At 44.8% G+C, this 27,382-nt stretch overlaps 1 protein-coding gene across 1 annotated transcript in view; it reads left to right on the plus strand.

The window, feature by feature from the left end:
* Window positions 1–27,382, plus strand: part of HNF1A (HNF1 homeobox A) — an 80,575-nt gene that overhangs the window by 38,807 nt on the left and 14,386 nt on the right. The window contains exons 4-7 of the mRNA XM_069215058.1: window positions 9,465–9,703; window positions 14,661–14,818; window positions 16,953–17,166; window positions 21,429–21,620. Coding sequence (XP_069071159.1) covers window positions 9,465–9,703; window positions 14,661–14,818; window positions 16,953–17,166; window positions 21,429–21,620 — 803 coding nt within the window. The remainder of the gene's footprint in view (window positions 1–9,464; window positions 9,704–14,660; window positions 14,819–16,952; window positions 17,167–21,428; window positions 21,621–27,382) is intronic.

Raw genomic sequence — 27,382 nt, forward strand, 5'->3', positions numbered from 1 at the left:
CTGGTGGAGGAGTGCAACAGGTCAGGGAGGAGAGCGACAGGTGAGAGTAAGGGGTTCTGGTGGAGGAGCGCAACAGGTGAGGGAGGAGAGCGACAGGTGAGAGTAACTGGTGGAGGAGTGCAACAGATGAGGGAGGAGAGCGGCAGGTGAGAGTAAGGGGTTCTGGTGGAGGAGTGTAACAGGTGAGGGAGGAGAGCGACAGGTGAGAGTAAGGGGTTCTGGTGGAGGAGTGTAACAGGTGAGGGAGGAGAGTGACAGGTGAGAGTAACTGGTGGAGGAGCGCAACAGATGAGGGAGGAGAGCGGCAGGTGAGAGTAAGGGGTTCTAGTCGAGTAGTGCAACAGGTGAGAGAGGAGAGCGGCAGGTGAGAGTAAGGGGTACTGGTGGAGGAGTGCGACAGGTGACAGGAGAGCGATAGGTGAGAGTAATGGGTTCTGGTGGAGGAGTGCAACAGATGAGGGAGGAGAGCGGCAGGTGAGAGTAAGGGGTTCTGGTGGAGGAGTGTAACAGGTGAGGGAGGAGAGCGGCAGGTGAGAGTATGGGGTTCTGGTGGAGGAGTGTAACAGGTGAGGGAGGAGAGCGACAGGTGAGAGTAAGGGGTTCTGGTGGAGGAGTGCAACAGGTGAGGGAGGAGAGCGACAGGTGAGAGTATGGGGTTCTGGTGGAGGAGTGTAACAGGTGAGGGAGGAGGGTGACAGGTGAGAGTAACTGGTGGAGGAGCGCAACAGATGAGGGAGGAGAGCGGCAGGTGAGAGTAAGGGGTTCTAGTCGAGTAGTGCAACAGGTGAGAGAGGAGAGCGGCAGGTGAGAGTAAGGGGTACTGGTGGAGGAGTGCGACAGGTGACAGGAGAGCGATAGGTGAGAGTAACTGGTGGAGGAGTGCAACATGTGAGGGAGGAGAGCATCAGCTGAGAGTAAGGGGCTCGAGTGAAGGAGGGCAACAGGTGAGGGAGGAGAGCGACAGGTGACAGTAAGGGGTTCTGGTGGAGAAGTACAACAGGTGAGGGAGGAGAGCGGCAGGTGAGAGTAAGGGGTTCTGGTGGAGGAGTGCAACAGGTGACAGGAGAGCAGCAGGTGAGAGGGTGAAGCTGTCATGGTCCAGTGTAACAGGGGAATATAGCATGTGAAGGAGGAGAGCAACAGGTGAGAGGATGAAGCTCTCATGGTCCAGTGTAACAAGGGAATATAGCATGTGAAGGAGGAGAGCAACAGGTGAGAGCAGGGTAAGTAAATGACAGCAGAGGCTTGTGGTAGAGGAGTGGAACAGGAGAGGGAATGCTCCAGGCGAGAGTGAGAAGTTTCAACAGAGAAGAAGAGCCACAGGTGAGGAAAAGGAGCTCTGCTGCAGAAGTGCCAATGGTAAGGGGAGAACAAAAGATGAGATTAAGGATCTTTGGTGGATGAGTGTAAAATGTGAGGGGGGAAAGCAGCAGGTGAGAGTGAGGACCTATGAGGGCAGAAGGCAACAGCTGGGAGTAAGGGGCTGTAATGGAACAATGAAAGAGAGAAAGGACAGCGATAGGTGAGAGTAAAGGGCTGAGGAGTGCAACAGGTGAGCTGTAGAGCAATAGGTGAGAGTAAACAAATGTTGGGGGAGTGTGATCTGAGCCCATGTTAGGAGCTATGTTGCAGGAGTGCAGCGGGTGAAGAGGGTAGTGAGGATTTCTGGCAAAACAGTGCAGGAGGGGAGTGAGGAGGGTGAGTTGTGAGAGTAAGGCACTGGTGGCGAGTGAGAGTAAAGGACTTTCACATACAGCTGCTATTAGCTGAAAGTTGCTGATTGTTGTATTCAAGGTTTAAACTAGAGCAAACAAGGTGAAACTGCCCAGGCAGCTTTAAAGTGTCTTAAAGTGACAAACTACTGAAACAATACTGCCACAGTATGTGCCTTATTATTTTCCTTTTTTTGTCACATGCCGCAATTATTCCTGCTGCATAATTAAATCGCCCCTTGCCTCATATTTCCAGTGGCCATGGAATACTCTTCAAGTGAAGATCAGAAGCTGCCAAGAGCTCCTTTTAGTTAAGAAGGCTCAAAAGACCCGCCTATGATAGTGTCTACGATTGTCTCGGTTGGAGGTGTTTAGATGCCTTTGTGATCCTCAGTCCACAGGAAGCACAAGGCTCCCTTCCCTCAAGCTGCAGGGCTCAGAGTGACAAATAACCCAAGTATCTCAAAGCCTTTGCTGCAAGGAAAGCAAGGACAGAAAATTCTTGCTGTCACAAAAGAGCAGGAGCTGAACTGCTGTTAGTGAAAGGGACTCTGTTGCTGTCATAATGAAAGCAGCTTCCAGACCTTGCTAATGGGTTGGAACCCACTTCAAGACAGCAAATGCCTTCTGAAAATTCTGACAGTCTAAGCCCCCAGAGCCTACTAAGGAGGTTTGAGAAGACACCTTATTCCAGACCATCTTCACAATATCTGAGCTCCTTAAAGGGAAGAAAAACCATAAATAGTTGTGGCGGGCAGGGCATAGTGTAGTGACAAAGAAATGGTGAACAAGGACTACTGGGGAGTGCCTTTAAGTAATCACAGCATTATATCCATGAGCCTCTGTCGCATCTCATGCTTACGTAGGAGGTGTACCAAAGTGAACTCCATCTTTGTTCCAACTAATAGTCAGACAATGTAAGCCATAATTGCTGTAAACCAGTGAATGTGTTTTAAAGCAACCCCTGAATGCACTTAAATACCACCTGGCTAACTCAAGTTACCAGCCTGAAGGTGGTAATGGCAACCCATCACATACTGAAACATTCATCTGAAACATAATCGGAAACAGCTGTCACTATCCAAAAGCAAAGCCAAGTTATCACCGACTACCTCCTATTCGACTGCCAGTATGGTTGCAGACCATGCGGCAGCATTGAATGTCAGACCCTTTTTAAGGTTTCTGGAGCAGTCATTGGTTACTGGACAGTATCCTGTGTGGGTTCTCCATTTACCACTGTTATCACTAGTCCTGAATAATAATGCAATCCAGTTGAAGAATGTAGTAACTCCCTTTGGGCTTTAGACTCTTACTCAATGTCCAGCCAGTGGTATATATTAAAGTAATAGAGCTTTTATTTATCTACAGGTAAATAAAAAGAACATTGCAACTAAGCTGCCCAGTGGAAACCAGAAGGTGCTAGCGCCTTTTATGACTTGGATACGACTGAAACATTTTTACTGCGCATGTGTGGTTTTATGGCCAGTGTTCTAATTTAGGGATACCCTGGGCTGAACATAGACGATTTCAGGACTTTTAGGTTCCCTTATCAGGTTTACAAACAAATAGAGTTTAGGGGATACGGAACGTTCCCCATAAAGTGGCAGATGTCCTGTCCAACCTTCTGAGAGTGTATATACATCTGCAGACTGTAAATAGGGCAGACAGGACATCTGTTGCATTTTGGTGGATGTCCTGCATCAGCCAAGCTTTAAATCAGACCCAAAGTCAGTGGGATAGAGGTGACAAACAAAGCAAAATGTAACATAGCAACTTTGTTAAGATACATATGGTACGCTGTATCAATTGTCACTGGCTCTGGGTGCAACACCCAACAACTCAAAGAGGTGAAGTCCAATCTGCTGAGGTTCCAGGAAAACAATAGTGAACATCTTTTTACCAAAAATCCACCACTCAATCAACAAGATCCCATTCCAGTTAGGTCAATGGAAGAGTTTTATGGTGCAAAGGTCTCACTATCTAGATACAAATGGCTACCAGCAATTCAGAAACCAGTGTACAGTTGGTGCATTTTGGTGAAAGGCCCGTTATGAGGCCAGTTAAGGGCCCAACCAATCTCAAACCTTTTTACTGGAGACTGCTGTGGTCCTGTGTCAGCACTCAATGTGGTATCACCAAGGTGTACCAAACTTTGAGGGTCTGTTTCTCAATATTGCACCCTAAGGCTTCACCATTTCCAACTGGGACTGGACTTTGTGAACCAACCACAGCTTCTAGCAGTATTATTTCAGAAACCTAAGAGATTAATATGTAATTCAAACAGTTTCTGAGATAAGACGGCTGGCGTTAGCAAACAGAACCTGATCCCATGCTGGGGGTATGATGGTGCGAGCTATCCAAATCCCTCTCTGGCTCAGTGTAGGATGACAGAGACACCTTAACTTTGGGTCATGTAAACTCACCAATGCAGATTCATTAAAACATCTCTGCAGTTCCAAGACTTAAGCAAAGTCCAGTCCGGGGTGCTTTGGTCTTCTCTCAGCCAGCTGGGCTGCAGGGATCTCATGGCTTCTGAGGAGCTCATAACCTCCTTGCAGTTCTCCAATCAGTTGGGCCTTGTGCAGGTCTTTCGGTAGTCTAAGAAGACAGCTCTTCTCCTAACAGGGCAGCCTACCTCCTCGTCTCTCCAAGGTCAGAGTAACAAAGGGCAATCTTCAAACTACTCACTCAAGAACACCAATATTTAAGTGACTTTCGTGGCCATGCCCAGAAGCCTTGGCCAAAGAAAGTTCTCTATTTCAAATTCAAGTTTTTCTCCGGCCAACAAGAACATTATCTTCCTCTTTGCTCTGTTGTTCAAGATGATTCAGGTACAGGTCAGGCCAGTTTGAACTGGTCAAGTTGGGGAAGTATATTGATCTAGGAGACAAGAAGAAAATCAGCAGTACATGAAGAGGGGAGAAGGAGAGAAGGGAAGAGTTCACTGTCATCGTGAGTCCTAACAGGCTTGCATTCTATAGAGCAATAATAAATGGAAGGCCAAATAAAGCTATACGGCAGAACTAGACAACTTTTTTCACACCATGCAGAGGATTCTCATTCTAACACTCAGATAGCAACTACCCAGGTCATAGTCAAGTGGCGCTCATATTACAGACAACACGGTCCCTTGCTTCTGGAACCTGCTTCATTTTTCAGCAACCTTCAACACTACGAGCCATCAAGCCCAAGTGGGCATCCTGTCAACACGCATAGGATGAAACCACACTTTATTACTCTGATTTTTTTTTTATCTCCTCAGCGAACACCAACACATCCAGATGGATGCCTGATCCCAGTTAAGCTGTACCTGGAGCTTTTGGGATCTTCCTTGACACCCAGAGGACAAATATCTATCAATATGCCAGATGGCGCACAATTCTACCTGAAAATTTCCACAATCAAGGATATTGACTGGCCCAAAGACTGCCTTATCCAAGCCTGAATGTCCACTACCTACCTTAACAACCAAGCTTAGGGGGTCATTACAACCTTGGCGGGCGGTCTGACCGCCGGGCAGCCGCCAATGCAGCAGCACTCGCGCCACGGCCATTATGAGATCCCCGCTGGGCCGGCGGGCGGAAACCCGGTTTCCGCCCGCCGGCCAGCGGGGATCTCGGCCACAACACAGGAGCCGGCTCCAAACGGAGCCGGCGGTGTTGTGGCTGTGCAACAGGTGCAGTTGCACCTGTTGCGCTTTTCACTGTCTGCATAGCAGACAGTGAAAAGCTGCACGGGCTGTGGCAGGGAGCCCCTGCACTGCCCATGCCAATGGCATGGGCAGTGTAGGGGCCCCCAGGGGCCCTGCGACTCCCCTTTCCGCCAGCCTTTTCATGGCGGTGCAAACCGGCATGAAAAGGCTGGCGGAAGGGGGACTCGTAATCCCCTGGGCAGCTCTGCCCTGGAGGATTACTCCCGCCGGGACAAAAGTGGCGGGAAACCGCCGGTCCCGGCGGTGCGACCGCCGCACTTCCGCCGCGGTCGTAATCATCAGGATTTCACCGCCAGCCTGTTGGTGGTGAAATCCGTCAAAACAACCCAGGCAGTCAAAGACCGCCAGGGTTGTAATGACCCCCTTAATGTCATCATCAACATCACCAGACAAACCCAGCTCAGAAATGGATAGTCAGACATGGAGCTCAACAGTAAAATAATCAGTTGAATTCATCATTGATAGCAACTTTCCTTCAGAACTCATGCAACCAAGAAAGCCCAGACAGCCCAACATCAGCTATACCTTCTGTACAAATTAAAACCATGAATTTAGATAGATCCTTTGCATCTTAACACTGGAGTCGACTGGAGTTAACACCATTCAGATGTCTATCCATGACAACAACTGGAAGAACACATGAGTAACACCCACAAAAATGAAGGAGATGTTCTAGCCAGGGGGAAACACATGGTTGTTGGATCAACACCTGCATCCCTGATGAGCTGGATAATCTCAAGGTCACAATTAATTTACAAATGCTCTCAGCCTAAGATTAAGAACCCAAGCATTATCAAAGAAAATACACTGGCTGGGAATCCAAATGACTTGGATTTTGAAATGTTTGCCTTCACAAGCTTTACTTTCTTCCAACTCAGACGATGACCACTGGGCAAAAACGGGCCCATAATGAAACAAAATATGAACAAAATCTTCGTAGTTTACTCATTTGGCATCACCCCTTAATAATTTTGTTTGGGTAACAAGGCAGTTGGTACTTTTTGATTTAACTGAACCATTGAGGCAATTATGTATTATATGTGTCCAAGGATGTGGTCCACTCGACCATTGATAGTCAAGAGTTTTCCTGTCCACAATAAATTAGTTGTTGGTAATTGAAGCAACTGCATCCTTGTATTCGTAGTAGCAACAGATATAATTTGAGAGGGACAAATTGTTATAATGGTCACAAAGGTTGTGCCATTGGCTAGAATATCTTGCTTGAGCAGTGATTTGTTATTAAGAAAATAGATTCTAAATGTTTTGTGCAAGAACTTGAAAGACTGTATTTTTGCAGTCCCTACTAGATATTTTCCCTAGGGACAATCATTGGAGTCAGCTTTTAACAGCTAAGGGTTTAGTATGGAACTTGGAGAGAAATAATTTGATACCAGAAGTCAGCAGTATTACAATCGTCTACTAAGTATCACATCTAAGGGGCACTATCCTTCTGAAAGTACTTGATGGAATACAGTTTAGGGCATTTAATGGCACATCCAGAGAAGAGCATTCTATCCACTGGTTGCAACTCAGTTTTAGATTATGTGTTCCAAGTATGAGTGATTATCATTGCTGCATGGATCATGATTTGTTTAGAAGTGGGCCCTCACCTTTGTGTTTTTCTTGTAATCACAGGCTACAAAGTTTGTTGACAGTTGATCTATAGGTTCAGAGATAGACGTGAAAGCCTCACAAACTATTAAATAATTTCTTACCCTGCTGGATCTAGAAAATTTATATTTAGTGAAGAATTAAAGTTCTGACTTTAATCCATTTGTAATAAGCTAAGATAGGTGGTATGCAAATCACTGAGACACATGACTAAGATAGAATGTGATTCCATTCCAAAAATGGGTGGCATCAATGAGTAGTGCAGGAAAGGAGAGGTAAAAATAGAAAATCTGGTTTAATCAACAGTAAAAGGCGACTTTCTATCCAACCTATTTTGAGCATTGCTTGGCTCACGTTACAAAATCCCAGAATCAGCTAGTCATTGCGTTTTTTTCCAAAAGTAACTTCCCTAAATGTTACTAAGTTTAATGGCAGAAAGTTAATACTTGGCAATTGTCATCTTTCTCTTTCCGTTCTCTTATCTGGCACATTTCAAGTGAAAGTTGTGCGCCAGTTTCTGGGAAGCACTTGTGCCAGGATAACCCTGCATGAACACATACACCCTAGGATTCCCCTTCCCCGGCCAGCGGGCACAGCACCAGGCATTAGGCCACGCACAGCAGGGTCTCAGCTCACAGGGTTTGAGTGCAGGGCCTTTGACCATGCACAGTTGGTTCTGGGGGCACAGTGTCTGGGCACAAGCCATCGCCTCAGTCCATGCCCACGCACACTAATCTCCCTGAGCCTGGCCAAAGGCCATGTTTAGAGGTTTCCTGTTTTGACTGAGTGCAGATGTCTCTCAGTAATAAATAAATACATTAAAATGACTTTAAAAAGTTTGTTAAAGGGAAGTTTTGGCTCTCTACTGAGAAGAGGAAGTAATGCTTATTAAAAAAACTAAATTGAAACTACCCTAGGAAACTTTAGTTGAAGAAACATTATGCTAATGATGCAGACCACAAATATCTCTAAAACTTGGTAGCGATGGTGAGCAACACAATCAAAACATTCCTCCAATGCACTGCGCATTCAACCTAATGCCAGGAACAGAGCAAGGCTTTTCAGGGCTGAACACAAAACAGCATTGTGCCTGGCGGAACTCCCCCTTCACTGCAAAACAGGAATTTGTTTTGCTACCTTTATAGTTATCTGGAAGGTGGCCCCTCCTTAGGGTACAGTCGGTTTGCCTGGGACCCTCACCTAGTAGCATTCCACAAAGTAACACCATGGGAGCCATCAAGGGTCAGCACTTGAGAACAAGCTCAGCAAGGGGTCTCAGCATTTTCTAAATTTGCAAGAAATGGAGTATGGTTCCGATGAGGGACATAAAGGTGGAAATGAAAGCCCAGAACAACTCCTACCAAAGAAAGGTAGAGGGATTTGTCTAAGGGAGCCCAAAAACATTGGGTTTGAGTCATCCTTTAACAGCAAGAGTTCATCTTCTGCTGTGAAGAAAGCACAGCCACCTAGCAACGGATGTAGCCTAATGAGCTGTCAGAGACACTGGCCATAATAAACCCAGATGACAGGGTATGCGTCCAGTAGTCATGAAAGTCACTATCTAGGTTAGGCTGCAGTCCACAAAAATGTTAATACTCCAAGAACTGAATACATGGGACCTCATTTGTGCAGATGGCCATTTTTGCAATCTAAAGCCACATTTTATACACTCAAGAAGAGATTTACTCACCCATAGGGCAATGCGCCTTAAACCTTCCCCCAGGGAAGGGAGTGAGCGATCCAGAAAGTGACTGCCCATTCAAATTTTTTATTTGCACCTCTTTGTGGAGCTCATTCCCATTCTGAAAAATGTTGGAGACTTACTGTTGTTATGGACAGACCCAGGGGCGAAGTTTTAGATGGGGTGTTTGGGGTGTTACACCCAACTAATACATTTTTTTTCTGGAAAATAGCTGGTCACAGGTGCTCAGTCGGGTATTGTGAGGTCTCTGTCGGACCTCAAGACCCCTCCCCCCCCACCCCCCACCCCCACACACACAATCCTACTGACCAAGCTACCCCTATGTGACTAACACTGTTTCGAGGATGGGAAAAGGTCACCCCCAAAGTAGTAACTAGGAGTGCCCTAAAGTATTCAAAGAGCAGGATTGGGAAATTGTGACACTAGCAGTTTCCCAGCTATACTTCTGGAAACCCTATTCATTAAAAAAAAAAGTCAGAAATGTATTCCAAGTATAGAAGAATACCTAGAGGAGAACATTTTGAACTTGTTTTTTTTAATCGGGTCGATGAAATGCAGAAAGGAAACTAAAGCCCCTGTGAAAGTGAGGTAGGTCTTGAAGTTTCAAATTGAGTGACTGATAATACGCACATCATTCATAGCAGTCTGGAGTAACTGAACAGACGCACAGAGCCCTTTACAAACCTCAAAGTAAATGAATAGAACGCTGTTTCTTTTACCTCCACAGGGCAGAGTGTCTGCAGCGAGGGGTCTCCCCCTCTCAGGCTCAAGGGCTTGGATCCAACCTGGTGACCGAGGTGCGGGTTTACAACTGGTTCGCTAACCGCAGGAAGGAGGAGGCCTTTCGGCACAAGCTGGCCATGGACAGCTACAGTGTGCAGCCGCCGAGCGCCACTGCCTCCTTACCGGCTCACAACCCGTCTCCCCTGCAGCCATCCTCCGCGCTCTCCCCAAGCAAAGTCCATGGTAAGTACCAAGTCCGTGGGGGGTGGGTGGGGGGGGGGCCGTCCTGGTCAGTCTTCAAATGGGATAGGACGATGGGCTGTTGTGACACTGGGACTGTGTTTGAGGTTGTCGGGAACTTGAAATTAGGTCTGCAGTTGTGACACTGTGATTAGACACTGGGTGAATGTGAAACTCATTGATGGTTGGTTTGCTATGGCATTGTGATGGTGCCTTAGGGGGCTGTGACATAGTAATTAGGTAAAGATGTTCATCGAATACATTGGTTTTTGTGATGAAATGTAATTTTCATCAAACAATTACACGATTTGTTTGAGATTGAAGTGCTATTGTAATAGCGATCATCAAAAAACACAGATAACAGAAAACGTAAATTACATCATGCATGTGATATGTACACATCTTTCTATAAAATTCATAGCAGTGTGGTTGTCTGCTATTTTTTTATCAACCAGAAATCGGTTGGATGTGGTCGCGTCACTGGGTGTGATTTGTCACTATGATTGGTTGTGTTCTTCTGACACTGTGATTGGCCAATGGGATTTGCTGTGGCCCTATTATTGGATTTGATGGTGTTGAAACATTGTAGTTCGGTTGCCATTCTGTAAGTGGCAATAATGGTTTTACAGACTTGTGCTTTGATATGTGGCTGTGGTATTATGACTGACCCTTGGGTTTGCTTGGATGTTTGATTGGCCCAGGAGTTCTTAGGACGGCTGTGATTGGGTGTGGATTCACTGTGACGTTGTGATTCATCTTTTTTTTTTTTGTTTAACAACATTGTGATTGGTAATGGAGGAGGTGTACCGTGATTAGGAGCGGGGTTGTATTGAGATTGTGACCATGTGTGCAGTTGTGGAATTACAATTTGTCAGAGAGTTGTTGTGACATTTTAATTGAATATGGGATTTCTGTAACGTTGTAACTGGGTATAGAGTTTCGACTTTTTAATTAGAGACAGTGTTGCTGAGACAGTGAAATTGAGAATCAAATCAAATAAAAAATCAAATGGGGCTGCTGCGATGTGATTGAAGGGGGTTGTGTTATCGCACTGTTATTTTATATAGAGTAGTTGTGACAATTCAATTAAATGTAGATGCTTTGCAATATTGCAGTCTGAGTGTAGAGTTATTGTCTTCTCACTTTGGAACTGGCTTTCATCTGTTGTGATATTGTAATTGCCTGTGGTGTTGCTGTGAATCTGTGTGATTCAAAAAGCTTGCTGAAGAACGTGCAGTTGGTGTGGCGTTCCAGTGACCTTGTGATTGGCAGTGGGATTTTGGTGGTACAGTGGATAGCCATGAGACTGCTGTCACATGGTTACGTGTCATATGTTACACCACGTCACATGCGTTTGTTGCTGGGTGTGGTGAATCTGACAAGGTGATCGTGGAGTTGTGGCGAAATTGTTGTAAGGAATAGGTTATTGTGACATTATAATTGGGCATATGGTTGCTCTGACGAGGGTTTAGGTTATTGTGACTTTTCAATAGCAAATATATTTTGGTTAACGTGGCATTATGTCTGACCATCATGATGTTGTGACCTGTAATAGGGTGTGGGCCAGTATCCATATTGTGATTGGCCACAGAGTGGTTGGGACTTTGCAGTTGACGTTGTGGCCATATAATTCGTTTTGAGGGTGTTGTGTAATTGTGATAACCGGATGGTTGTTGTGACAATGTATGTGGACTTTGGGTTTTTGTGACATTGTAACTGGGCATTTATACCGCTGTTGTCACTTTGTAACAAGATATTGTGTTGTGACATTGCCGTTAGGCACAAAGGTTGTTGTGACATTGTAGTTCTGCATTGAGTCTGGGAGTGGAGTTTTGTAAGCGTAGTTGGAAACAGGGTTCTTTAGTAATAATGACTTGCCAAAAGTTGCTCTAATTTTGTGATTATGTGTGGGGTTGTTGTGACATTACGATGTGGAGTAGAGGTTTTGAGAGTGTCATTGGGTGTGATTTAGCTGTCAGGGAGCTATAACACTGCAAAGGGGCCATAAGGTTAAGAACACTAATGGTTTTAAGTGGTAGTGATCAGAGATTTGTGTAAATGCTCTGATAGGATACAGTTAGCCAGATTGCTTTTCACTGCAACTCTAATCAGGTTTATGTGATGTGGCAGCCAAGATGATGTCATGGCTAATCCCAACAGGACAGATTGGGCCTGTGTCAGACACATGTCAAGCTAAGCCTCTGACAGGCCCTCAACAGGTGCCTCTGCAGCAGTGCTGTTCACAAGCAATGGGAAGAAAGGAATAGCTGCAATGAAAACCTATGCCCTGTTCCCCATACATTCAAAGGTTTCACAGAGTTCACACGTGTGTCCTTTCGTCAAAATTCATCAATATCTGTGAAGAGCTAGAAATCGGGCTAATGTAGCGATGAAACACGACTCACATAGAATATAGAGTTTTATGCTGAGGCTGGTTAATAACACTTGTTTATGGATGATGATCAGTTGGCCTCTAAAAAGACCTTGTGTGGTCACATGCACATCCCATAGTCAAGGCTGTGTTGCTAGGAAGCATATTGCAAGTTGTAGGCTATTTGCGATGGTAAACAGCTCATTTTTGAGACCGAGTGTGATAGTGAATAGCTCAGAAGCTGACAGCACTGTGTAATGATAAGCAGACCAGATTTTCAATGCCTTGTCTGATGGTGAAGGTTCCTGGGTGATGGAAGGTAGATTACATGTTGGCCACCCTTTTTTATGGCCCGGCTTGGCAGCAGAGCGGTCGCTAGACAATTACGTGAACATCACTAGAGAGGGGCTTTGGCTCCGCCCACATGTGGGAGCTAGGAGTTTATGTTCTGATTGCACAGAAGTTGGGCACTTCCACTAAAAAGTGCTTGCCCTCCACACAGCTGTGACCATTTTCTTTATTTATCCAGCTATAAAAGCCTGAACTTTCAAGGTCACACACATTACATTGTAATGCTATTGAAGTGTCTTGAATGTAAGTGTTTTTTCTCTGGCAGCAGCAGTGTTGTAAGATGAGCAGTCATTAACCTACATGGATTTTTAGGTCTGGCTCGACAGTGCAACTGTTGTATGACCTTTTAACCAACACCAACATTATTGTGCAGTTCTTTGCTTCTACACACATGCACATCCATTCCCACGCCATTTACTTGTAATGCTTCACATTTCCATACAACATTTCTTGAAAGCCAGACATAATGGCATTGCTTATGGTAAGAAGACCAAATTGCCTGCCTCATCCGCTGGTGAGTTGAACACATGCTGAATGCCCTGTGTTGGTAGGTAGATCACATATCGTAGGTCCTGGGTGATGGTGAGTAGATCATGTCTAAGTCCTCTTTGATGGTGAGTAGATCACCAAATGCAGGCCCTGGTTGATGGTAACTAATTAATGTTTTAAGTCGTGTGATAAAGAGACAAAGTTGTGGGCTCTGTGTGACAGTAAAAATACCACATACTGAGTGCCCTGCATGTTGACAAACAGATTACCCGCTGTGGGTCTCGGGAGGGTAAATAGTTTACACATTGACAGTTCCACAGTTTTGTTGTTATTTGGCTCATTACGTGCTTAAGTAAGTTGTTCACTTGTATGTCCTGTGTGGTGATACATACATCACATGTAGGCCAAGTGTGATGGTAACGACATCAGATTGTGGAGACCAGGTGTAATAGTAAAACGTTTATGGTTTAGGTTAGATTAAGTTAGATTTTCATACTGCATGGAAATGCCCAAAGGTGTCTTGGTGAGCTAGAAAGACCAGAAAAGCAAGACTTTACATAGAAGAGACAGATTTTTAGTGCTCTACAAAATACAATGTAGTCGGAAATAGAGCATTTGTTGCAAGGGATGGAATTCCAAATAGACTCATATTTTAATGAGAAAGCTAATCCTCCCTTGTCACAGTTTTTTTCATTTTAAGTTAACAAAGAGGCCTGTGTTGAGCAAAGGGGGCGAGCGGGGACATAGCAGGTAAACATACACCGAATAACTGGGGATCCTGATTGATCTAAGGTTTAATGACAAGACAAAGGCTCTTAAACCTCACCCGCTTGTCAAGGGGCAACCACTGGAGATTTTTTTAAATGACTCGATAAGCAAGAGGTGTAACTACCTTGGGTATTATTATTATTTATTTGCATTGTGAAGTTATGTTTTTTAAATTTGTTATAGTGCCAACCTAGCTATAGGAACAGTAGAGCTCTTTAACGGAGAACGCTTAATTGAAAAGGGACCCTCTTAATTGTAGGCTCCTGCACATAGGATAGTATTGGAGGGGTGGGGTCAAGCTGAAATGAGACTACAGAGATTTCGACTTGTTGGAGCAAGGACTTCACGTGTAGGTGCAATAGCACTAAACACTACCATTTTCTTTTTTTTTTTTTACAAAACACAACACGTGTAAATTTGATCAGCAATATTTACAATTTAAGGCCAATGCTGGGATTTGTATGGAAGCTTCTGTGCTAGAAGATATGTAACTCCAGTGTCCCATATTATCAACACATATTTTGGCCAAGCAGAAGACTTTAGAAGGAACACAGCATACACTAAATGCAATTGAGTAGGTCTTCATGTGCCAACTAACGACACCGAAGGCTTTAACCCAGAAAACGATAAGGCAGCCTCAGTCTAGAGTACGTATTTGCTGGCAAGAGGGTTTTGGTGAAAGCCCAAAGTTGCTTGGGTGAGAATTTAGAAATACTCCCACAACATAAGCCCTGCCTGGTGGGTGAAGGAAAGGACAATTAAGTACACAAAGTTTTTGTTATTATATTGCCACTGGAGTGATTTATGCTGAACAAAGAAGCCTTACAAAATGTGCGCTTAAACGCTAAATTCTGCATCCACCTTGTGTTGAACGAGCATGGGCCTGTCCAGTGATGTGCTTCATAATGTAAACTCTACACTTTTACCCTGACTACATCAGAGAAACATAACCATACAACCCATGCTGTCTTCATTCATCAGGTGTACGGTACGGCCAAGAAACTCCAACTGAACTGCGATCTTCTGGTGGCAGCCAGCACGGAGGCAGTCCGATGGTGACCACCCAGACAGGTCTTCATCAGGTTTCTCCCCCTGGTCTGGAACCGAGCCACAACTTGATGAGCGCCGATACTAAACTGGTAGGATTACGTGAAGAACCATGCCAAAATATATGTCATATCATTCACAGTCACAAAATGGCACCCAAACTATGCACAAGAAAGTAGTTTGTCCTCACTGTCCGACAATTCCAGGCTCTTCATAGAGGACAAAATGTACATCATAGCCAATCACAGAGCAAGCATGTCTCTCCCTTGCTCCTACCACCCATACACTGACCTCTCCCTTCTGATCTATATTATCAGCATTGTTGATACTTCACTTTGGCAATCCAGTGACCTATATGCATATAATGGTACAGTTTTCAATCAATCTAACATATTTTGATATAAATTGGCCAAACCTCCAAAGATCCATGAAATATTTATGCTTTCCTTGCCCACTGAAATGCTTACTGTAATACCTACGGTGATGGGTAGCCTTGCCTTGATCAGTGAGATGGCTAATTAATTAATAATTGATTGTTTGGATGTCTAGCCTAGCAATGCCCAATGGGACATACCAGTCATGCAGATGCCTACTGAGTGCCCAGTCAAGCAGTGGCCAATGGGCATGTCTATTTTAGCAGTCGCCAATGAGATGTAAAGTTTAGCATTGATACATAAGATGTCTACTCTACCAATAGCCACTGTCTTGCCTACTTCATCTTCTCGTCTACTCTGTTCAGATGTCCAGCTTTCACAATCTGCACTGTTCTGAGTTTTGGAATACATAGTTTTACATAGTCCAAAGGAATATCAGGTCTTGCATCAATGAGAAGAACATTTAGTACTGCTGAAACCCTTATGGTGTCTACTTTTGTAACGCCACAGTTTTGTCAAGTCTTGAGCAGGATCTGAGCGGTATAGTCTTAACAGCATGTGCTATATGTAGTTTTGTAACTTACATTGTTCAGTCTTAAAATAGCACGCAATGTCTAGCCTTGTACACTCTGGTGCAAGGATTCTGATTTTAATACAAAGTGATATTTTATTGTCTGAGTTCTCCACTCCTAACAGCAAAGCCATGTATGAATTAATCTGCTGCAACCATCTTGTGACCTCCTGTGGGGTCAATTTAATGCACTTGACTACGCTGCTGGAATGCAGCCGCCTGCAGTTGCCTAATGTAGCACTATCCTTAGACTTGTAATATCACCAAATTTAATAGTATTTTAATAAGAATGACTAGTACCTTAGTATTACTTGCAACACATGTAGGTAAGCTCTTGCAGCTGAGAAGTGTGACGTGCATCTTACAAGCTCAAATGGCAGCAGACCAACTCAACACTTTGCATTTGTGAGATTAATACAGGTAGGTTTAAAGTTACAATAACTGCTGGTGTTTACAGCACAATGAAAAGGCAAACCTGTGGTAGCAAGCAATATACACAAATACATTTATTTGGCTACTATTTGTTTTGATCTATCGTTTTAGATTGCACAAACTATTAAGCCCAGGAGTATCTTGGCACTAAGATACTAGGGCATAAAGTGACACTATAAAAGCAGGACCAGTTAAGGTTACTAGAACAGATGTTTTTTTTTATGTTTGTTCTTAAGAGAGCATGGCTTTGTGTATGCTATAAGGAGAGGATAGCTGATTCCAGATGTCAGCGCCAAGGCAGCTGATGGAGCATCCTTCAACACATAAGCACCAACGTGAGATCTTGAATAGGAGCGCAGAGTCTGACCAAAAAGACCTGCCGGCAATGTGTGGCAGATTTATCCCTAAGAGAGGAGCTGTGTTGATCACAGGAGATTTTGTGCATGAAACAAATTACTTGGAAGATATGTTGTTTAATCAGTAACTAATGAAGGACCTGTCTTGCTTGGGTGACATTACTGTGTTTTCTCAAACCTGTGGCTTTCCTACAACATTCTGTATTAGTGGCAGCCTTTTTAGTGTCTGATCAAGTAGTCCTAAGTAAAACTGTAGGTTTAATCAGATTTAGATATTTCACAGGTCGTAGTAACTCCAGCATGAGTGGTTTCTGGGATATAAAGGAATTACTTTCTTGATTTGATGCAAAGAAAGGTAACAGGAGACAACAGATTTGCTAATCGGAGGATGAAAGTATAGACCCTGATCAGATCCGACACCTGCGCATTTACAGGCTGAACACTTGGAGACAACAGTCTTGGGACAGCTCAGAATGTTTGTTTTATATCCTAGTTCCCTTTTCAGATCTCTACCTCAGGTGGGACCCTGCCTCCGGTCAGTACTCTTACCGCTCTACACAGCATCGAGAACAGCCCGCATGGCCTCAGCCAACCGACCCAGAATCTGATCATGGCGTCGCTGCCCAGCGTTATGACCATTGGACCGGGGGAGTCATCGTCACTGGGGCCAGGCTTCACCAACACAGGGGCCTCCACCCTTGTGATAGGTAAGTGGTAATCAATAGAGTTAAGTCATAGCTGCTGGAGCCAGACTTGCCCAACACATGCCTTATTTATGGGCATTGTCTATAAAGCCATGCTTCACCAACAATAATGCCTATACATTTGGTATGAATATGTATTGATCCCTGGGCCTGGGCTTCATAAGCATCAACACTCTCAACTTAGTAGGAATTAACTCCTTGTTTCCAAGGCATGTTATCACCAGAACTTGTGCCTTCACTTTGGTCATAGGCAAATGGTCACCTTTATGTAACCTCCGCTCCATATTACTGACAAGTCATAGTTTGTGGGCCAAGTCCTCACCTACACCTGTATCTCCATGTTAGTTTTAAATGGGGGACCCTCCCTACAGGCAGTCCTCACTAAGACACCCTCCCCACTAGTGACAAGGAAGCAGCTGCTCCAGAAAACAACCTTCACCTCTACTGGTATCTCCATCCTAGTAATGTGTTTAGTTGTTGTCTATAGAATGAGGCTTTAGTGCCACTGGTGCCCAAATCATAGAGAAAGGGAGGTCATAACCCTCTTGGGTTAGGGTTATTCAACTCCAGGGACAAAACCATTGTGAGAGAAAACTTGTCTCTGGTGACAGTCTTTACTAATGCTCTCTCACTTCACCCAACAGGTAGGTAAGTCATTAGCCCAGCCTTCCCGCACACCAGTACCTAGATCATTTATGGTCTCTGGTGCCAGAGTCTAAACTCTGCGGTATCTCCTCTCCATGTTAGCTATAATCAAGTTCTCTCTAGAGTCAGCTACACTAAACACAAGCCCAGCTACACAAGTAATAGATCTATCATTGTCTCTAGGTTTAGTATGCCCCAATACCAGCACCTACCTTTTATGACCTGCAAGTAATTATATTTATAAGCTAGACTTCACCAGGGATAAGTAGGTTACTATCCCTAGAACCCAGCCATCACTAACAGCGGACACTCCATATAAGTGATACATTGGTCCTCAATTCTAGGTGCATCCAAGTAGCACGTACGGAGGGCAGCAAAGAGAAGAGAGGAGAGGTTATGGTTATGAAACATTAATCAGTGTGTGTTCATACTGCATAGCCCTATGAAATGAAGCACTTCTAGGAGTTGGAGAAAGAGTGTGTAGGAAAGTACCTCTTTTTGGCATGGTTACCCCCAATTTTTGCCTGCTGTCAGTGTGTTTTTGACTGTGTTCTCTGGGATCCTGATAACCAGACCCCAGCGACTGTGCTCTCTCCCTCGAAATGTGATTGCTTAGGACTTAGCACACCCCACAATTGGCAAACTGGTGCCCCCATATAAGTCTCTAGTATATGGTACTTAAGTACCCAAGGCATTGGGGCACCAGGGGTTCCCGATGTGCTGCAGCATGTATTGTGCCACCCATGGGAGCCCATACAAAATGTGTCTGCAGGCCTGCCATTGCAGCCTGCATGAAAAGGTGCATGCGCCCTTTAATTACAGGTCAATGTAAGTCACCCCTATGGCAGGCCCTCCTAGCCCAGAAGGCAGGGTGCAGGTACCTGTGTGTGAGGGCACCCCTGCAGGAGCAGAGGTGCCCCTACGAACTCCAGCTCCATTTCCCTGGACTTAGTAAGTGCGGGGCAGCCATTTTACCCGTATACTGGTCACAGGTCAGTACCTGTGTACAGCTACAAAATGGTTAACTATGAACCTGTACATGTTTGGTATCAAAAAAGTCAGAATCATACCCCAATACTGCTGCCAGTATTAGTTTATGATTCCATGCACTTGAGGGGCTCCTTAGAGGACCCCAGCATTGCTCCTACCAGTCTTCTGGGGTTTTCCAGGAAGCTTGCGCTGCTGGCACCCCTCAGACAGATTTCTTCCCTCCTGCTGCTTGACCAGCTCAAGCAGAGGAAGGCAGAACAAAGGATTTCCTTTGGGAGAGGTAGGCAACACCGTCTCCCTTTGGAAATAGGTGTTACATGGTTTGGGAGGGGAAGCCTTCCCAAGCCACTGGTATGCTTTGAAGGGCACATTTGGTGCCCTCCTTGCATAAACCGGTTTGTACCTGTCCAGGGACCCCTGTTCCCTGCTCTGCCGTGAAACTGGACAATGGAAAGGGGAGTGGCCACTCCTCTGTCCATCACCACGCCAGAGGTGGTCCCTAGAGCTCCTCCAGGTCTGCCATCTTGAATCCAAGGTGGGCAGAGGCCCATGGGAGCATCTGAATGACCAGGCCAGGCAGGTGATGTCACAGCCCCCTCCTGATAGGTGGTCACCCTGCTAGGTGACCAATCCCTCTTCCTGGGCTATTTAGGGTCTCCCTCCCAGGTGGGTCTTCAGATTCAACATGCAAGATTTCAGCGGGACTCCTCTGCATTGTTTACTTCATCTTCTGGCCACCAGGACTGCAACTGGACCCTCATGGAACCGCCAATGTGCAACTCCTGCGATGACTCCACTCTGCAACATTGTTTCTCCAGATCCTTCCAGCAACTGCAACATTTCCCTGGCTGTGCATTCTCTGAGGCCAATGAGTCTTCAGCCTGCACAAGAAGTAAGAAGGAATCTACCTTGGAGTGAAGGAGTCACTCCTCTGCATCCACAGGCACCAAATGCAGTGACAACTGGCTGCGTGGATCCTCTCTCATCCAGAACTGCTTGGACCCTGCAACACAGGGGGTGATCTGGAGTGGTCCTCTTGGTCCTCCCTACCAGCTGTCAAAATTCGGAGATGGTAAGCCCTTGTCTCTCCTTGCAGGGCAGTACCCCTGTGCACTGCGACTCTTGCAGCTACCAAGGCTTGTTTGTTCCTCCTCCAAGGGATCTTCAGGCTCTGTGTATCCCCAGCCCAAAGCACTCCTTCCTGCAAAGCACAGTCTCTGCCTGCTGCTCCAGCGACGTGAGACTCCTCTTCTGGTGTGCTGAGTGGGCCTCACTGCGACTCCTGTGCCTGCTGCCCATGGGTCACCTGTGGGAGCTGCCTCCTCTTCTTGTGACTCTCCCAGCTGCTGAGGATCACTTCAGACTCCCCTCCTTGGGTCGAGTCCCCTGGGCCTTGCTGGTCCTCTTCAGCCTTGCAAAACTTTCTTTTCTGACTCTTGCATTTGCCAAGGCTTGTTAGTGGTTTTCCAGCACCACTGACTGACTGTATCACGACTGCTGACGTGGGATATAACTTCTGGAACTCCTCTTCTGCTCCTGTGCTGCACTGATGCATTTCTTCATCCACTATCGATCTGGTCCTGCATCCACAGAAGGGTGGGTAGTGGCTCCTGCCGGACACTACAAATCGAACTGGACTTGGTTCCTTTCTTTTGCAGGTCTTCTTCTGTCAGGATCCATCTTTGGTGTCTTTCAGTCTTGTCTGGGTCTTGCACAGTCCTTTGCCTCATGTGGGTTTGGAGAAATAACAGGTACTCTCCTAGTCGCTGGGGGGCACGCTGGTACTTACCTTTTGGGGTTCCTAATTCCTCCAACTCCCCTCTACCGATTCCACTTCCTTGGGTAGGGGACTGCCTTTCACATTCCAGCTACTTTGTATATGGTTTGGTTTCCCCAGGGCATTCACTATTTGCTATTGTTTTTACTATTTGCAATTGATTTCTATGCTAATCACTGACTTCTAATGTGTACATAACAGTGTGTTTACTTAACTGCTCTTGGAGTATTGCCTATCGAGTATTTTAAAATACTTTTATTTTTGTAACACTGTGGTTCTTTCGTGTGTGTACGTGCTGTGTGACTATCAATAGTATTGCATGAGTTTTGCATGTCTCCTAGATAAGCCTTGGCTGCTCATCCACAGCTACCTCTAGAGAGCCCTGGCTTCCTAGACACTGATTACATCTCACTAATAGGGGGATAGCCGGACCTGGTATAAGGTGATAACACCACAGGTGCTCAACACACACCAGGCCAGCTTCCTACAGTGTGCACTGCCAAAGTGCATTAGCACAGACTGGGCACAGCTAATGGAAGCTTACAGTGCTACAGATATATAGCCAAGTCCGTGTTGCTATCAAGATAGTTCAGCTACACCTGTTGTCAGTCCAGAGTCCTGCTTCATCAAGGTATCTCTTGTTTTAGATAAAAATACATCAATGATACGAACATATTACGTCTTTTATTAGAAGCCAAAGAGCATTTATTTCAAACTAAGTACAAGCCGAGCTAATATTAATAGTTCCATTTAGTTACTCTAGTTTATACATTTGTTTTGGTTCTCCTGCATCATTTTACAGTCAATTGATCTCTTGTTCAAGCTTTGCATATCTCTTTTCATTGCACTTCAGGCCTGACGTCATCCCAAGCGCAGAGCGTACCGGTGATTAACAGCATGGGTAGCAGCCTCACCACTCTCCAGCCGGTCCAGTTCTCCCAGCACCTCCACCCATCCCACCAACCTCCGCTGATGCAGCAAGTTCAGAGTCACATGACCTCGAGTCCATTCATGGCAACTATGGCCCAACTTCAGAATCCTCATGGTAAGACCTCAACAAAGTTGCCCAAGAACTTAAAGTGGGAGTGGAAGAGTTGAAGCCAAAAGTACAGTATCCATTCCTAATCAAAGTCACATCTCCACTTAGTCACTACTTTTACGCCAGTGTATCACTTCTGGAGCTTACATTCACCTAGGTAACCTAGGAGCTACCTCACATTAGGGTCTTCTTTTACAAGCATGCATTCCCCCAACTCACACTTTTGTGATTATGCTTCATCATAGGGACGCTCCTTGCCAGCAACAAATGTTATTGAGCAGGCTCTCCATGAGCTCTTTTTGTTTAATGTATTTATTTATTATTTCATATGGTGTACAAGTATTGTGTGTTGTATGAGGTTTAACAGTATTCAAATTGTGTATGTTAGTGAACAATTCTTAAGTTTATTTTGATTTCTCAACATCACATTTTTAAAAACAATGACAGTAAGCTTGAGTGACTATGTTCCTATTACCTATTGTTTCAACTGGTCAATGTTCCAGCCTCTATTTCTAAGCCTATCTGGTTGTGGGCATTCTTCAGGACCATACAGAACTCTGGATTTGTTTTGTGCCCTTTGCTAAAAGATGAAAACAATATGAAACAAAACCATACACTGCAGTACCTATCTTACTGCACTTGTATGATTGCTGCCTAAGTGCTGATTTTAATTATTTTATGTATTTATCTTGCTCACTATTGATTTAATTTGTTTTAAGATCCCAGTAATTGTGGTCTCCAAAGGAGGTTGGTAATACAACAGAAGCAGCTTGCTTCCAGTTGGAGTACCCCCCCCCCATCATGGTTCTCCCATTCCCGTAGGGCTCTGCTGGACCCACTTGTCTCCAGCATAGTGCCCTATACCTTCAGGACAGCTTCACAACTACAATGGTACTGATCCATGGAAAGAGTACAGAGGCTTGGAGGCGTGTAGTTCTGCTTTTTTTCCTTGTAATTGCTGGGGGTGCCCATGTCCACTCTGCCTATTTTACTGCACTAGTCTGATAATGGTCTAAGTGGCACTTTTATTTATTTCATGATTTACCTTTCACGCTTTTGCATTGGGTTGTTTTAAGTTCCAAGTAGTTGTGGTCTATTAAGAATCCTGGTTACCCCACCAGGAGCAACATGGCCCAGTTCAAGTTTCCTTTTCCTATCCTGCTTTTTCCACTGAATTAGTGGACTACCGCCTTGCCGGGCACCTCTTCTCCAGCATGGCACACGATATCTTCAGGATATTGCCTCTGACTTTATTAATTATTTCTCCTCTAAACTGCTTGCTTTTAAACCTAGAGGTAAGCCGTGTTGTAATAACACTATCACTATATACTATTGTACTATATTACATATACATTTCTTGTTCGATTTCTCACTTTACCTCCCTATGGATAGAAAAAGATCTTACAGCGGCATAAGATGGCTCTTAATGTCCGCATTTAGGTTCTGCCGCTCATAATCCAGCCTCCACCACTCCCCAGGCCTAACTGTTTTCTTGATAATGAGAGATCACTAACCAAACATCAATTAAACATCTTTGATTTTATAAACTATCATCAGCTAGATGCCATTTAAAAAAAAAACTAGACTGCAGGACTTGTCAGCTCCTGATATTGCTGCAGCTATGTCACAACTCTTGTAATGTGACTTGAAGGATATTGAGGATAATCCCACTTTATCCCCTCGTAAGTGATCCCAATCTCTGTATCACAGTCCAGGAGAGTAGGGTGCACCTGTTTCATAAAGTGCAAAAGAGGGTGAGGGATTAGAACGAGAGGTAGCACGATACCAGTTTTGAGCAGAATGCAGTTTCATAGTCGCCAAAGCCTAATCACAGAGGATATCAGAAGTCAAAGCAAAACTATAGCCTAGTTGAAAGCTAAACTCAGTCCAAGAAAACACAAGGGTTGGGACAAGGAATAGAAAGGAAGAAAACTGAGGGAATATAGAATAACAGGTGTGAACTAGAACATCACAAAGTAGAGTTGAAACAACTGATCTTTCCAGACACGGTCTTCAGCACCCACTGAGTTTATAGGGATTTGCTCTCACTGATCTGGAAGACAACTACCGGTCATCCAGTGTCTGAGGCAGCATACATCAGACCCAACCCTTCTACCTAATGTCCTCCTTGACTGTGGGATCCACTGCCTGCTCTTACATCTCACCCTTGTGCTGACAGTCCTGACTCAGTGGTGTCTTATTGTGAAACTTAACACGCTATCCCAGAAGGTTGTTCCATTCTTCACAAAGGCTGCCAAGGCAAAACAAGAGATGGGGCAGAAACTGCATCTCACTTCACCTTCAGCTTTTCCTCTATTTTTTAAAACAAACTTTATTGCATTTTCAATATGCAAAAAAAACATTGTACAGCTTCTGGTTATTACCCAGGAGATAAAGTGTGATTACATGTGACAGGTCTTACTGTCTATGGACCAATCAGACTAATTATTACTCAGTATTGGACTCACCCGGTAAGCAAATCCATTCCCTACCTCTCCATTTTGATCAATCCTTTGTTTTCTAGTTGTGTGTATACTTGCACAGGGTTAGTTATTAGTATTGGAGGGTTGTGTGTGGAGTTGGTGCGTGGCTCGCCATATCTGGTTAGGTGAACTTGTATGGTACTACTGGGTCAGATGTTCTGGCTCCTTTGAATATGGAATTAGCAGTGGCATCACTCACACCTTCAGCTGTTCCTCTTATAAACTCCTAATGTTCAGTCTAGTAGAAACTATGCTTTTCTCCCTTAGATTGACAGCTTCTGCTTCTATCTCTGATGCCCTGATTGACCAGCCTCTAGGTCTCAAAATGAATTCTGATACGGCACATGGGGGGTCATTACGACCTTGCCAAGCGGTAACTGCCGTGCGGCCGCACTCCCGCAGCCCCCATTACGACATCCCCGCTGGGCCGGCGGGGATGAGGCCGCAACATAGGAGCTGGCTCCTATTGGAGCTGGCGGTGTTGCGGCAGTGCGACGGGTGCACTAGCATCCGTCGCGCTTTTCAGCAGACAGTGAAAAGCTGGCCGGGGCCCTGTTAGGGGGCCGCAGGACACCCCTTACCGCCAGCCTCTTCCTGGCGGTGCAAACCGTCAGAAACCGGCTGGCGGTAGGGGTGTCATAATCCCCAGGGCAGCGCTGCTTGCAGAGCTACCCTGGCGGATTATCACCGCCGGGGCTAAAACCGCCGCGGTCGTAATAAGGGCCTCCGTACCACCAGCCTGTTGGCAGTACGGACGCTAAATTACCCCTGGCGGTCAGAGACCGCCAGGGTCGTAATGACCCCCATAGTGATTTCCTGGTCCCTTACTTCAATACATTTAGCAACTTTTTAATTCCAGGAACTTTAACTTACACTTCAATGACGTCATCAATAACACATTCTCTTGCATATCAGACTCCTTCAAGGTCCTAGGTTTCATCCCAAATCCTCACCCACCCAATTCATTTTGCAGGTCATTTTTCTGGACCCTACATTCTCCAATCTGACACAGATTATGGCCTTCAAGCCTTTGCCTCTGCTTTGGATTGATCATCTGGCAGTTCCTTTTTTGACACCCATCTCCAGCAAAAGCACCAACTCTAGGGAAAATAACAGGATGCTCTGTTTTAGACCTTGGTCTAAAAGTTAAAGATATTAATCTTGTATCCACCTTATCTAGGATCTCTTTCACAGACACCACCAATATAAATGCACATGCCGTCCGCTTTAACAATTGGTTGAATTATGCGATGAATACCATTGCCCCACTGAAAATCTTCTCTTCACTTTGGAGTAGACCCCCAGCTCCCTGATATTTGGAAAAACCTAGGATTGCCAAATGCTTCTGTAAGGCATTGGACAGATTATGGCATCCTGCCTATGCACCTCAAGCCAAAGCCACATGTAGAGGAGCAACTAAACAATACCAGCAGCTAATTCACTGCAAAGGAATCTCATTCTATTCCAACCAAATCGAGTCACCCTCAGACTCTGCTTCCTGCAAATTAATGTTCTAATACGTATCAGGCGCAACTCAATGAAGAAAAGAGTGAGCAAAATGGATAGATATTTGTACAAATTGCTGAATACAGAAGTATATTAATTCTCAAATTATCATTATAGTGCCCAAATATGAAAACATATAACAATTAGTACTGGGGAGTCTGTATTACCATGGTGCAAGAGTACAATTTAGCATAGGTGAAAGGTATATATAAAAGAATATAGCAGGCTCACAAACAAAAGAGTTTTAACACTTGTGTGTGTTTGGAGTGTGTTGGCAGGTAACTCCAAGAGGGCAAAAACACACAGAGTACTATACAAACTCAATTTCTATTGTGAAAAACACACCATGCAATGGTGCTCATATTCAATCACTCTTGCAAATGCGTTTAATCAACAGGTACTGATCTATAGTGATCAGTTTATTTTACGTTAGCATTTTTAAAGTGTGCATTTAACCTAAAGGGAATCCTTCCGCTAAGAGAAAGAAGAGAGGTATATCAAATGGGCTAGTGGAAAAACCAGGTTATCAGATGTTGTCTGAAGAACAAAGGGCACTTAAAAATTCTAAGAGAGTGTGGTAACAAATTCCATAAGAGGACACTTAGGTAAGAAAGAAAACTGCCACCCTATCTTGTTTTCCGGATGCAAGGCACTACAACACGATTAGCGAACATTGGGCGCAAAAGGCATGGAGGTGTACGGTTCTGTAATTTCTTTCTGACGTAGCAAGGGCGAGTGGTATTAATGGTGCCATGGACCAAAGAGAGTGCTTGAACTATGTGCACTTCTTACTAGGGAGCCAGTAGAGCTGGTGAAGCAAAGTCTTGGTTGGAAAAGTGTTGGGTACATTCAGAACTAACCATGGTGGGGAGTTCTATATGACTTAAAGTGGTGCATAAGATAGTTGGTGATGCCCAAATAAAAGGAATTTCTGTAATCTAAATGGGAGGTGATTAAAGAATGAAACACTGTTTTCCTGGCAGAACTTTGAAGGGATGACCTGCAACTTGAATTCACTTGGGGAAGGTAAGTTTATGATCAATAGTGAAGTCTAGGTTTTTGCCTTTAAATGCCCAAAAAGGATTTGCTAACATGGACTTTACACTTGATCTGAGATTTAATATTGTTTCTGTATAGCACTTCTGGAGTAGTATGATTCCAGAGGCCAACTGTGTTACGATTCTTACAGTAATGACCTAAGCACGGAGATTTCCTTATGAGTCCACCTAAGCATGGACAGGGATGTCTTACTATGTCCACTATGCAAACTTAGAAGTGAACTTCAGTAGCGACCCAAAAGCGTTGGCTTACATCTCAGAAACATGCTAAACTCAGTGCAAATTATTTGCATGAGACAGACACCCTCTTCTCAAATTAAGCTCTGATCCTCAAAATGTGGTTTCTGCGTGTGTTTGGTACAAGTTGCAAATGGAATATTTTACTATGGCTTGAAACTGTTTCGATGACCCCCTCGCCTGTGTACTTATTCATACCCCTAATGGCCAGTAGTTGCTGTAGTCGGTATAGGCATAACCACCACGGTCATATCCTTGGCTCTATATTCTGAATTGCTATAACATGGATTCTATAAGTGCTATGTTCTAGGCTCTATCTTGCACTGGGACCTCCGACACCACCTGCCATGCGGCTTTCATGGGCCCGCCTGCAATTTCTTTGACCGCAGCTCCTGGAGTGTGTACATAACCCTATCTGGACATGGGCTAGGTTTCCCGTTAACATGTTCATTTTATAATTGGTCGAGATCATGGAGGTCATTAT

Source organism: Pleurodeles waltl, chromosome 11 (assembly GCF_031143425.1).
Source record: "Pleurodeles waltl isolate 20211129_DDA chromosome 11, aPleWal1.hap1.20221129, whole genome shotgun sequence".
Classification (NCBI taxonomy): Eukaryota; Metazoa; Chordata; class Amphibia; order Caudata; family Salamandridae; genus Pleurodeles; species Pleurodeles waltl.